The 12565-nt window shown below is 44.5% G+C and overlaps 1 protein-coding gene across 2 annotated transcripts in view; it reads left to right on the top strand.

Annotated features, from left to right (window-relative positions):
* THBS4 (thrombospondin 4) overlaps window positions 1–12565 on the top strand; it is a 53674-nt gene that overhangs the window by 25165 nt on the left and 15944 nt on the right. Inside the window, exons 3-10 of one of the 2 annotated variants that reach the window (XM_068966380.1) lie at window positions 724–971; window positions 3256–3364; window positions 3749–3831; window positions 4214–4265; window positions 4486–4688; window positions 6315–6452; window positions 8699–8767; window positions 11277–11429. In XM_068966380.1, the coding sequence (XP_068822481.1) occupies window positions 724–971; window positions 3256–3364; window positions 3749–3831; window positions 4214–4265; window positions 4486–4688; window positions 6315–6452; window positions 8699–8767; window positions 11277–11429 (1055 nt within the window). Of the gene's footprint in view, window positions 1–723; window positions 972–3255; window positions 3365–3748; window positions 3832–4213; window positions 4269–4485; window positions 4689–6314; window positions 6453–8698; window positions 8768–11276; window positions 11430–12565 lie in introns of those variants that run through there. The other variant, XM_068966381.1, reaches the window with a different exon arrangement.

The following is a 12565-nucleotide window of genomic DNA, read 5'->3' as shown; positions in this document are numbered from 1 at the left end:
TTTTTTTCACTCCACATAATACTGAGAATATCTTTTTATGTAAGGCAGTGGCTCTCCCATGGAGTCTTTTTTTTGCATCCATGGATACCTTTGGTTTTCTAACTGAGCATTGTTAAAATTTGAAAATAGGTTTTACTGAGGGATAATACAACAGATTACACCTGATTCAACATCTGCTTACAAAACCCCATCCAAGCCTAGCATTCTTGAGCCATGGAATAAACCACACCCAGCTTTAAATTCTAGTCCCGTCACTTACTATATCCTTGAGCAAGTTACTTCGCTTATCTGACCTTCACTTTCCTCCCCTCTAGTCAATTCCAGTTTCATAGGGTTGCAATGAATAGAATATAAGCATTTAAAACAACGAAGGGCAGCACCCGGCCCCATAGTAGTGCTCAGGAAACATTGGTGAATTAATGAATTCATGCCCTGAGGAGCTTACTTGGATGTGAGTTGACTTTCAATGTGTCCTGCTTGTTCAGTGTACTCATCATGAACTGAAATTGTATTGTTTGTTTTCACACTTACTACTTACCGTCTCTTTTCATGAGCACAAAACATCCCAGCAACAGTGGGTGGCCAGTGCACACAAAACGTTGCACATTTATGGGTCTGACTCGCTTGCGTCTTTCCGATGACCTGGCCTTGTCACTGTCACCTGGAGGCTGTTTGGCACCGAGTCAGCCCTCTTGTCATTCACTGGTCTGTGCTTGGTTCCAGCCGTCCTCCGTTACCTGAAGAACGACGGGAGGATTCATCTGGTGGTTTTCAACAATCTGCAGCTGGCTGACGGCAGGAGGCACAGGCTGCTGCTGAGACTGACCAACCTCCACCGGGGGGCTGGCTCCGTGGAGCTGTTCCTGGACTGCACCCGCGTGGACTCCATCCACAACCTCCCCAGAGCCTTTTCCGGCCTCGCCCAGAGTCCTGAGGCTGTGGAACTGAGGACTTTCCAGAGGAAGGCACACGTAAGAACCCACAGACCATTTTCCAAAGTGGGAAGATGGTTTCTGAGAATGCAGACGAGTGGGCTGAGGTCAAGAATGGGTCTAATTCTGACTGCATATTAGAATCACTTACTGCACTTAAAAACCAACTGCTAGATGGCCCACACTCCAGACAAATCAGAGTCTGTGGAGGTGGTGCCTCGGCATCAGTTGTTTTAAAAATACTGATTCTAATGTGAAGTCAAAATTGAGAGCTACTCCTTTAGATGAGTGGAGATTTTGGGCATATAATTATAAAGTAGAAAAGAATAGCAAAACTTTTAAACTATCTTAGGGCAGTAATATGATCTATTTTTAATCTTTCATAAAATTATAATTTTTTAATAGAAGTGAAAAAGAATGATTGGAACTTGCCAAGCACCAGGAACAACATTCTTCCATAGGTCTTACTAGAGCATCTCTAACAAAAAGAACCTTATTGCCAACTTACTTCCATGAGGCCTTACCTATCACATCACTTCTGTCTTCTGTTTCATGCCATGTTGATGGTATTTTTTACAGTATGTCATTGCACCTACTGTAGAAATTGCCACCTATATTTCTTCTATAATTTTGTTAAAAAACAAAATATAATTTTGTTATTTATAGGAAATACTCCATTTCCTATAAATAGTTAGTATTCTTTGCCTTTTCTAATTATTACTATAACTGGTCATAGTTCCTGAATTTCATCTGATATGGAAGTCCATACTGAAATCAATAACCATGTTCACCCACTGTGGCCCATATTGTTGTTGTCTTATTTATCACAATCACAATTTTCCATTTCTGTTTCATTACTTCATTATATGTGCTTTAACTAGTTTATATATGCTTGTATAGTGTTGGCCAAAAAGTTGATTTGCGTTTTTCTGCACAATGTTATGGGAAAAATCTGAACGAGCTTTTTGGCCAACCCAGTACCAAGGTGTTCTGAGCCCTTTGTACAAAGAAGCAGGTTATAAACAGCAATTTCGGTTATAACTAGGAATGCTGAGAAACTTTAGATACTGATATAAAAACTGTGAATCAGATACTAGAATTTGTGCTTAAAATATGGAGAGCATTTTCAAGCAGAAATTTCAAGACTAAAATCTAGGTTTGGAGAGAGAGAAAAGATATATATATATATATATATATATATATATATATATAGTATAGATTTATAGAAAGAGAAAAAAATTAATGGAAAGATATGCTAAATTTTATTTCTGAATCCCCAAAGTAGCCCAGATAGAATGACAGTCAGAAATTATGTCTCTATTTCAGAAATTACTATCCACCACCAAATAAGTCAATTTCTAAAAGCCAAGGTCATCAGAAATAGATGGAATTTTTTGGATTTTTTTTTTTCCCCCAAAATTCTACTTCCTTAGATTGTCAGCAAGGACCACAATGCTCTGTCTTCATATTCATCTTCTCATTTACTCAGTCAGTCAATATGCACATTCTAGGCATTAGGTATCTCATAGCTGGCAAAATAGTCATGGCCTCCATAGAGCTTATGGTCTGGTTCCAACACAATATCTGTTACATAAAACGTGTTGCACACATCTTAACTAAATTGAAAAGCAGAGTGCCTCTGAAAATCCTCAGCACACTCATGTCTAAAATAAGGATGAAGACCTTACATCAGCAGTTAACATAAACGTTTTCTATCATCTGTGTATAAAATAATGGGTACAAGTAAAAGCTACAAAATTACGGGGTGAGAATAGGAACTTGATGACTAACAATGAATGACTGTTGTCATCCAGTAATGTGAAAATACATGAAAATGTACAACAATATACATCATAGAATATACTGTGTATTCTTTCTCATAATCCAAGGAAACCAGAGACTTTGCTAAAACCTGGAGCCAAGACATCCTAAAAATAATAGGGTTTAAAATTGGGATCAATGTCTTATTCATTGCAGTCTAAACTCCATAAACAGACAATTCTTAAGAGGCTCCTACCACAAAAGAACTTGTTTACCGTGAAAGAAAAGGGCCTTTTCTTTTCTCCAGGTCGCCTTGATGAACTCTCATCAAGACCACACTGGATGCCAGCACTCTCCTAAGCTGCTGGCTGCTTCCATATTTGCTTCAGTCAGAAGGGCAGGGCTCGCAAGCTTCAGGAAAAAATGCAAACCCACAAAATTATGTAAGATGTCAGAGTCCAAGTATTCAGGCCTACTGTGTTATGAAAATTGTGTGAGTCTGCATGCCCACTGGCTTTTGAATGGCACCACCAATGTGTGGTATGAATCCAATTTCTTCCAGGACTCTTTGGAAGAGCTGAAACTGGTGGTGAGAGGCTCGCTGATCCAGGTGGCCAGCCTGCAAGACTGCTTCCTGCAGCAGAGCGAGCCACTGGCCACCACAAACACAGGTGTGTGTTCTCAGGCCATTTGCTCACCTCCATCAATAAACCCCCAGGCCCGTGATGGGCTGGGTCCTATCCCCGAAGGGTGGGCTGTCAGCAGGGCAGTCCTATAGGATGTGTCTACAGAAATCAGGCTTTTGTGCCAAAGTCCAGGGCAAGAGGTATCTTCATCACACTTGTGTTTGTATAACTCATAGGAATTTGGACTAACTAGAGCCGTGGCATCATTATCATTATTTTTTAGGCGAATTAGATGAATTTTACCCCATGTTAGATTCTCATACCCTGAGTTTTTCATCATGATAATTCTCTGGGAAATCATTTGTTTTTGAGTCACTGTAGAAATAGCTGTCACTTTCTGATGCTCCTTTCCTTCCGCTGTTCCTACAGGAGACTTTAATCGGCAGTTCTTGGGGCAGATGTCACAACTAAACCAACTACTGGGAGAGGTGAAGGATCTTCTGAGACAGCAGGTAACAAGCTGGATGGACCATCAGAAAAGCCCTATAACAGAGATGCTATCTGTTGGAGCTGATAGCGCTGCAGGCCTGCAGAGTCAGGGAAGGGCCTAGAGCCAGACCTCAGGTGGCCCCATGCAGCCTGCCGCCCTGGGGCTCTGCGGGAAGGGCTCTGAAACTAGGGGGCCATCGGATGATAAACATAGCTGGGCTCCAGGCAGAATGGGGCTCCAGGCAGAATGGGGCTCCAGGCCGAATGGGAGCCACCCAGGGCCGTGTTAACATTCCTTTAGGTTCTGTTTCATATTTTGCCACTCATGGATTCTTTCATTCCTGGATTATACATCAGGTACTCCTTTTCCATCTTTTTTTTTTTTTTCCCTTCCCATTTCTAAAGGTCAAGGAAACAACATTTTTGCGAAACACCATAGCCGAATGCCAAGCTTGCGGTAAGTGCTTTTCTAGTAACTGGCACGCTTCTGAGTTGGACCAGCAAGTGCGGACTGCCAAGGGCCTGGGTTGGGGAGGCTCCGCTGGCTGCGGTCTGTGGAGGTTTGGCACCGAGGTGGAGGGAAGGGAAAAGAAACTCACCGGGAAGCTGAACCACATCCTGTATCAGCTCTATTTTCTTGGTGGTTTGGAAACCTGTGGATGATGGTTTTTGTCTAGGTCCTCTCAGCTTTCAGTCTCCCACCCCCAACACCCTGATGCCCGTGGCACCCGCCGCATCCCCGACACCCCCAGTGCGCCGCTGTGATTCCAACCCGTGTTTCCGCGGCGTGCGATGCACCGACACCAGAGACGGCTTTCAGTGCGGACCCTGCCCCGAGGGCTACACAGGAAATGGGATCGCCTGTTCCGACGTCGATGAGGTGAACAGTCAGCCAGACAGAGGGGCCTCCCTCGGTATCGCATACAGCCTACGGCTTATGGGAAGAGAGGCCAGGTGGATAACCGAGGGCTGACTTGGGTTGACCTCCAGGCCACATAAAATCAACTCCCTCGGGAATCTTCAGAGACCTATGGGTGGTGGGGAGGCGGAGGCGCGACCTACGGTTGTGGCCGCCTTCACTGTACCTCCTGTCTGGGCTTCCCACCGCGGCGGTCCCTGTTGCTGCAATGCTGAGATTTCAGCCTTCGACTCTACCGCTGATTCTCATAAGCAGTCTCTGGGACTACTGTGATTTTATTGTACACGTATGAATGTGGAAAGGGAACGATCTGCGTCAGGGTATATTTTAGGGGTTGCAACTGATTGCTTCAGGCTTCCAGGAGTGAGAGGAATCTCAAACCAACAAGACCTTTTGAGGAGGCCCCATAATCTGTGAGTAACCAAATGTGCCCAGAGACCGAGCCAGAAAGACATGTAGGGCAAATACAGGCTGTTTGGCCAACTGGCAAAGCCTCTGACAGAGATTGTTTCAAGACCATAGTTATCCAATCACTGGTCCAGCCTCGAGGAAGGCAGTGTTCATAGTGGGTGGCAAGGCTGCCCCCAGCATCTGCCTTTGTCTTTCCATCAGATAGTAAAGAATCTACCGGCAGTGCAGCCGACCGGGATTCAATCCCCCGGTCAGGAAGATCCCCTGGGCAAGGGAATGGCCACCCACTCCTGTATTCTTGCCTGGAGAACCCCATGGACAGAGGAGCCTGGCAGATTATAGTCCATGGGGTCGCAAAGAGTCAGTCACAACTGAGCAACTAACACTTTCACACTTTCAGGCCAGAGGAAGGCTGGAAGGAGCTTAGCTTACGTACATGCATCCTACAGACTTGTGGTAGCCGATTACCGCGCCAGGTAGTAAGCAATCAAGACGATCTCTAGTCATCCCTCCTTTGGGAGAGCATCTGCACATGTTTCACAGAACTGCATGTGGTTCTTATCTGTGAACTGGAATTTTCCTTCTTTTGAAAGGGCAGGAAGTGGTCATGTTTTTTACATTAGTTGAAGTGACTTTAGAAAAAAGAGAAGAATGAATCTCCTAGATTGTGAGAGCCGTGCAGCAGCCATGGGCTCAGTGGGGTCCAAAGTCAGGAACAGCCCCTGATGAACCATGTCTTACTGAAGATCAAGCTGCCCTGGCTTGATCTTCTCAAGGTCTTTTTCTTTGAGTAGCTGCTTTAATAATGCCTTTGGACGCAGTGTCCACCTGACAAGTGGTCCAGGAGCATTGTTCTCTCCCAGACATTTTTAAATTCCAAGTTACAATATCAGGCAGTTTGCCCTGGAAGGTGGACTGGTTAACATTAGGGCCCTTTCCACTCGGCTGTGCTTCATTCTATATTATAGTGAAGCTCACAACAAGGCAACCTCCAGGCCGTGTGGGTCAGAGATTCTATGAGTCACTGTGAAATTAGAAGCCTTTATTGCCTTTGATCATTTCAGACCCCCCAAAATGGATAGTTAAGTGATTCCATAAGTTTGTGCAAAGAGATGAACGGATATTTGAGCGTGTGTTCTCCCTGTGGCCACAGACTGAATTTTTGTTTCTCTCTAGTGCAAGTACCACCCCTGCTATCCTGGCGTGCGCTGTGTAAACCTGGCTCCTGGCTTCAGATGTGATGCCTGCCCGGTGGGCTTCACGGGGCCCATGCTGCAGGGCGTTGGGATCAATTTCGCCAAGACAAACAAGCAGGTGGGCTGAAGTGGTGGTCTTTTGATCTTTAATCGCCAACAGGAAACCTGTGGTTGGTTCCCATCTCTTTCCATTCCACAAGGGTGTGTGGAATGTCCTCAGGCACTATGGGCACGTTAGCAGGTTTTTCCAACTCATTTCTGAATATACGTGTCCATCAAGGCTGGTGAGGAGCAAGCTAGTCAACTGGGATCATCGAGTATCTTTAGAAAAGCAGTGAGGGCAATGAGACCGGATGTGTGGCTGGATCTGGGCTTATTTTCTTGGTAGCCATTTGAACGATTAGTGACACAATAACTTAAGAACTGGGGAAACAAATAAAAGCTTTGAAAAATTAGGTCATGTCTATAGAGTCATTGTTGCTGATCAGAAGCTATTTTAGAGACGAGAGGATTTCAAGAGTAGAAGTAATCCCCTGGGGGAAACCCCCTTTCTTCTTATATCGGCTATAAATTGCCGTAAAGCTCTTGAGCAATTTGTGACAGTCTCCATTTATTTCTCGATGTTCTACTATATCCTGGTCATTATTTAACTGACTGACTGTGAAATTCTTTCTGATGGATTCAGCCCTTAAAAATGGTTGGTCTATAAATATATTTTACTACCTTAGGGAAATTATTCGCTTTGAAGAGGACAGAGGTTCATTATTTCCTAGCTGCCTATCAAAGAATTCTAGAGGGCATCATTTTTTAGGCTGGAAAAAGGAGCCAAGCTAGACACAGAGGGATGGCAAGAAGTCATTAGAGTAATGACCTAAAGCTTTACTTCCTCTTCTGTAAAGACAGAATCGTCAAGACTAAGCCAAGGGAAACAGACAAGAAGAAATAGAAGGTGCCTTATGTAAGCTAGGAAGGAGCCCTTCCAGAGGATTTCCAGTATGGTAGAAGGAACTCAAGTCGAAGGGAGCCAACTCGCTAACATTTAACAACAAATTTTAATGCATGACCAATATCAAAAGAAATACAAGGAAATGTGCAGGTTCTAGAAACAAAGTGGGAACTCGGAATCAGAGCTGTAGATGGAAGCTGACGCCACAGCAGCTCATGGGAGATGGAAGATGGGTATAGGCCCTCCAAGTGGGAAACTGGGGTTCATGCACTATGTGGGTATAGCAGATACTTCTGGAAAGACCTAATACCCTAATACCCATGAAGAAAGCCAGAAGCCTCAGAGAGCTACCCTCCTCATTACAAGGAGATGAAAAAACTTCCCTAGCCATCCCCCTGCAAATCAACAGGAAGCTTGAAGTCAGTTTTGGGACATGGTTGACAGCAAATCATGGTTCCCCACAGCAAATCAAAGCTCCGAGCTTGTACAACATAAAGTTGTGAGCTCCAAATCTGTGTTAGACATAGCATGCAGAAACAAGCCCCAAAATTGACATAAAAACTATAGCCTTAGAGAAGTAAAATCCCCAGGGCCCTGGCTGATATCATTTTGTGAAGAGACTCCAAAACTCAGGGCCCATGGGACACCCTCAAGCAAAAGCAAGGCCACTAAGGATATACTCATAAACAAAAATGTAATTTATATAAAGAAGCTACCCTGAGGAGATAAGACAAATATAAAGTGAGTTCAGAAGGAGAAAAGGAAAAAATAGATGCCATAGTTAAGGGATAGGGCAATGTTGGAAAAAAATATATAATCAGGTTTGAAAAAATAACCAAGTAAAATTTATTCAGTGAAAAACATAATAACTGACATCAAAAATAAAATAGATGAGCAAAACAGCTAGCAGGGCACTTATTGTCTAGAAGGTATGTCTAAGGAAATCATCTGGAATATAGCACAGAGAAAGAAAAATATGGAAAACAGGGATGAGAGGTTAAGGGTCAAAAGAGATTAAGAAAGTCTAATATTTCTTTAAGTGTAGTTACAAAGAGGGAATAGAAGGAACAGGAGCAGAGGGGAACTAAGGATTTTTCAGAACTGAGTAAAGGTAGGAATCCTTGGGTAGAAGAAGTACAAGAGTCCCAGGCAGAATAAAGCAGAACCTTCCTGAAGTTGTGGAGTAGACTAATCATGTTAAGATTCTGAACAACTTTAAATACCAAGGAGTCAACTATCACTTGGAATTAGGTTGAACCCAGACCAGTGCAGACACAGGGCGATGGCCAAAACGGTGCTCTGATGACCAGCCACTGTGAAAGTCCATGTTGTTGCTTCAACCAAAGATGTCAAAACAAAGCAAAATGTATTTGCCTGTCTACTTAAACAGTGCGCCTCTTTCAACTCTTCCACGCTAGGTCTGCGCTGATGTGGATGAGTGTCGAAACGGGGCGTGTGTTCTCAATTCTATCTGTATTAACACTTTGGTAAGTATGTTTCATGGCTCTTGTTATTGATGCCCAGTTATTAAAACAAGTGTGTGTCTGTAAATCATAACCCCAAGGCAGTAGAGAACATATGGGCGTAATAGATTTGATTTGCAAATGAGGATAAAAGTTTGTGCTGAGGGGCTTCCCTGGTAGTCCGGTGGTTAAGGCTTGACACTTTCAGTGCAGGGGTTACGGGTTCAGTCCATGGTTGAGGAACTAAGATCCCACATGCTGTGCAGCATAGCCACAAAATAAAAAGTTTTGTGCTGAAAGAGTTTTTACTGTAAGAGTAATGGATAAGTAATTTTTTATATAAGAATAACTTTATGATGGAATTCCCTGACAGTCCAGTGGTTAGGACTCTGTGCTTTCAATGTTGAGGACGCAGGTTCAGTCCCTGGTCCAGGAACTAAGATCTCACAAGCAAGAGTAGCGTGTCCAAAATAATCATTTTCAGAATGCCAAACTTGTTCTTTACCATCTCTCAAAGTTGCAGTGTTGGGCTTTCGGATGAATGTTCATTTAATAAAATATTATCATTCTTATATTTTTTAAATAGGAAGAGCTTCTTAGTTTTGTATTAATAGTTCAGTATTCCAGAATAGGCATTTTACTGGTGACAATTCCCAAATGGTATTCATTGTTTTTACAGAACTTCTCAAAAGTCATTTGTATTAAATTCAACTGTTTAACACTTAGGGGTCTAAATTTTAACTCTTTGGAAAAGGGTTTTATTTCTGGAAGTTCTGTTGACTTTTTCAGGATGGTAGATGTATCAGAATAGACTGTCAGGAAAGAACTAGTGGCTCCAGCTACCGCTGCCTCTCGCTTCCCTGGTGGTTCAGCAGTAAAAAAAATCCACCTGCCAATGAAGGAGATATGGGTTCAATCCATGGGACAGAAGATCCCCTGGAGGAGGAAATAGCAACCCACTCCACATACTCTTGCCTCAGAAATCCCGTGGACCGAGGAGCCCGGTGGGCTACAGTCCGTGGGGTCGCAGAGAGTCGGACAGGACTGTGCAACTAAACAACATCACTGCTTCTCACTTACTGTATGTTCCTGGGAAAGGTTTTTAATCTCTAGGTTCCTAGTTTCCTTATATGTCAAAGCATTTTATAAATATTGCCATTTACTTTAATCCTTACAACAATCTGTCAGTAGGCACTATCATTATTCCCATTTCACAGCTGAAGGAGCTGAGGCCCAGTAAAGTTAAATAATTAGGCGAAGACCACACATCTCGTAAGATGTCCAGTTTGCCTGCAGAACCGTTTTTATTCCTGACACTGCCTGCTAATATACTGGGACTTACTGCTTCTTAGCTTTTTACCAGGAGAAAGCTAGTCTGCAGAGATAGATCTGGGAGACGCTGACATGAAGATAACTAAAGCCACCCTGGGAGGAGAAAAGTAGGCAGTGGGATTGTCTAGAAAGTAGAACTCTAGAGAACCTCAAAAATGAACAAGCAGGCGAAGGAAGGCGAGCAGAGGAGCAAAGAAAAGCAGAGAACTGACCAAAGGCTGTGGTCCAGTGAGGCTAACAGACCAAGAAATATCACTGCAGGGAATTTCCTGGCAGTCCAGTGGTTAGGTCTCTTCCAGGGCCTGGGTTCAATCCCTGGTTAGGGAACTAAGGTCCCACAAGCCCTGCGGTGCAGCAAAAAAAAAAAAAAAAGGACCTTCCCTGGTGGTCCAGTGGCTAAGACTCCCTGTTCCCAATGCAGAGGGCCTGGGTGCTATATCTGGTGAGAGAGCTAGCTCCCACATGGTGCAGCTGAAGATCATGTATGCCACAGCCAAGTCCCCACACAGCCAAATAAATAAATATTTTTAAAAAATCACTGGAGAGCATCTTTTGTGCTTAGTGATTAAGGAGTTGTGAGTGACTAATATCATTGAATTGTATACTTTACATGGGTGTCTTTCATGGTATGTAAATTCTATCTCAGTAAAACTGTCTTTAAAAAAAAAAAAGTCAGGCTTGCCTTGGAAGTGCTATCCCAATGGACCTGACAGCTCGTTTGCCAGGCTTCTTCCACACCAGCCCGCCTCATCAAAAATCCTCAGTGCTAGGCTACCAACAGTTCTCTGTCCATCACTTGATTAAAAAATAATAATAATTAAAAAAAATTTTTTTTTCTAACTTGCCTTTTAACCAAACCATACCCTTTGTCCCCAGAGTAAATTCTCTCTCTCCACCTCCCAGGGCTTCATTCAGGTTTTCACCCCTTTCCTCCTTGTCCTCCACAGTGGAGCTGGCAAGACCAAGCAGCTCCCCAGCCAGCCTTCTGCCTTTGGTTCTGTTCTCTCATGTCTCTGTGGCCGGCTGTGGCTTCCAGTCTGCTGGGGTCTCCCTCAATATTCACACAATGTTATAAGACACACACATTACAGAGGCAGGCATGGGGCTTACTTCATCCTGGCATCAAGTCCATGGACAAATAGACACCATCATAGGCCCTTTGTTCCCAGGTCTGAACATTGTCTCGCTCTGCTCCTTGCAGGGATCTTATCGCTGTGGGCCTTGCAAACCAGGGTACATCGGTGATCAGATGAGGGGATGCAAAATGGAAAGAAACTGCAGAGATCCAGAACTGAACCCTTGCAGTGTGAACGCCCAGTGCATCGAAGAGAGGCAGGGGGATGTGACGTGTGTGGTAAGTAATCTGCTGCTTGCTTCAGAGTAAAAGTACTCAAAAACGAAAGCAATTCCATCAAAATAAATGAAGGATGTGGCTGTAACAGAGGCAGCTGAAGTTTGTGGGGAGCGATCTGAAGTCACCTAACCATCAGCCACCTTTGCTCTCTCTTGACCATGGGTCAACACCATCTTCCTGGGCAGGTTGGTGGTGGAGCCCCAGCTCCCATACACCCTCTGTGGGAGGCCCAGCAGGTGAGCCCCAGGACCGGGGGGAGATGGCTTCCCTCGACTAGTCGCTCGATAAGCTGCTGGTTTACATGAGCACACTGCCCTTCCTCATTGTCCTCGCCCCAAGGACATCCAGTTTCCAAGTCTGGCCTGACACTCTGGGAGATGAACTGCCCTGAGTAAACCCTCCACCTTCCACAGCACCAGCTGTTCTCTGTGCCCGCCTCCGCCAGGCTCAAGAGGAGCTCCTGAGCACTCTCCTTCCCATGCAGCTCCCGGCCGGGGAACCGCCTGGGGAGGGGAGGCCAGGGAAGAGGGCAGGGCACTTCAGCCTCGCGAGGGTCTCCCACCACTCAGGTGTGGAGTGGGCCCTTGGTGAGGAATGGAGCTTGTTACTGCCATCCGCCCCCAAACCCCCAGCCCCGGAGTCCTGGGGACTGGGGGGCTTCTAGACATGGCTAAATAATCCGTCTTCAGCTGTTCACATCCTGCTTCCTCCCTGGGGAGGCAGGCCCCTTAGAGTCTGGTGCAGCGGTCAGCCTAAGCAGCAGGATGGATTCTGGGAGGCTTCTCCCTTCTTCATACCTCGGACTTCTTTACCTTTTTATTCTCAAAATTTCCTACTATGAGCGTATGGCTTTCAAATAGGAAGAATGAGGAGAATCAAAACCAAGTTAAAGAAATAACTGTAATACCATCCCCTCTCTCCAGTGGTACAAGTAATTTGTACAAGGTACTGACAAGGGAACGAGCTGGGTTGAAGGGGGAGAAAAAAACCAACAATTTCTTTAATTCCTATCAATGGGGCTTGTTTATTCCCATTGAGAGGCAAGCATATATCTATGTTTAAATCCTCATCTTTTGTGAACAAATTAACGACTCCCCTGGGATGGTGGGTGATGGGGCCCTTAATGTGTTTTTGAA

This window comes from Capricornis sumatraensis, chromosome 2, assembly GCF_032405125.1.
Source record: "Capricornis sumatraensis isolate serow.1 chromosome 2, serow.2, whole genome shotgun sequence".
Lineage (NCBI taxonomy): Eukaryota > Metazoa > Chordata > Mammalia > Artiodactyla > Bovidae > Capricornis > Capricornis sumatraensis.
This window is presented reverse-complemented; position numbering and strand designations above follow the sequence as displayed.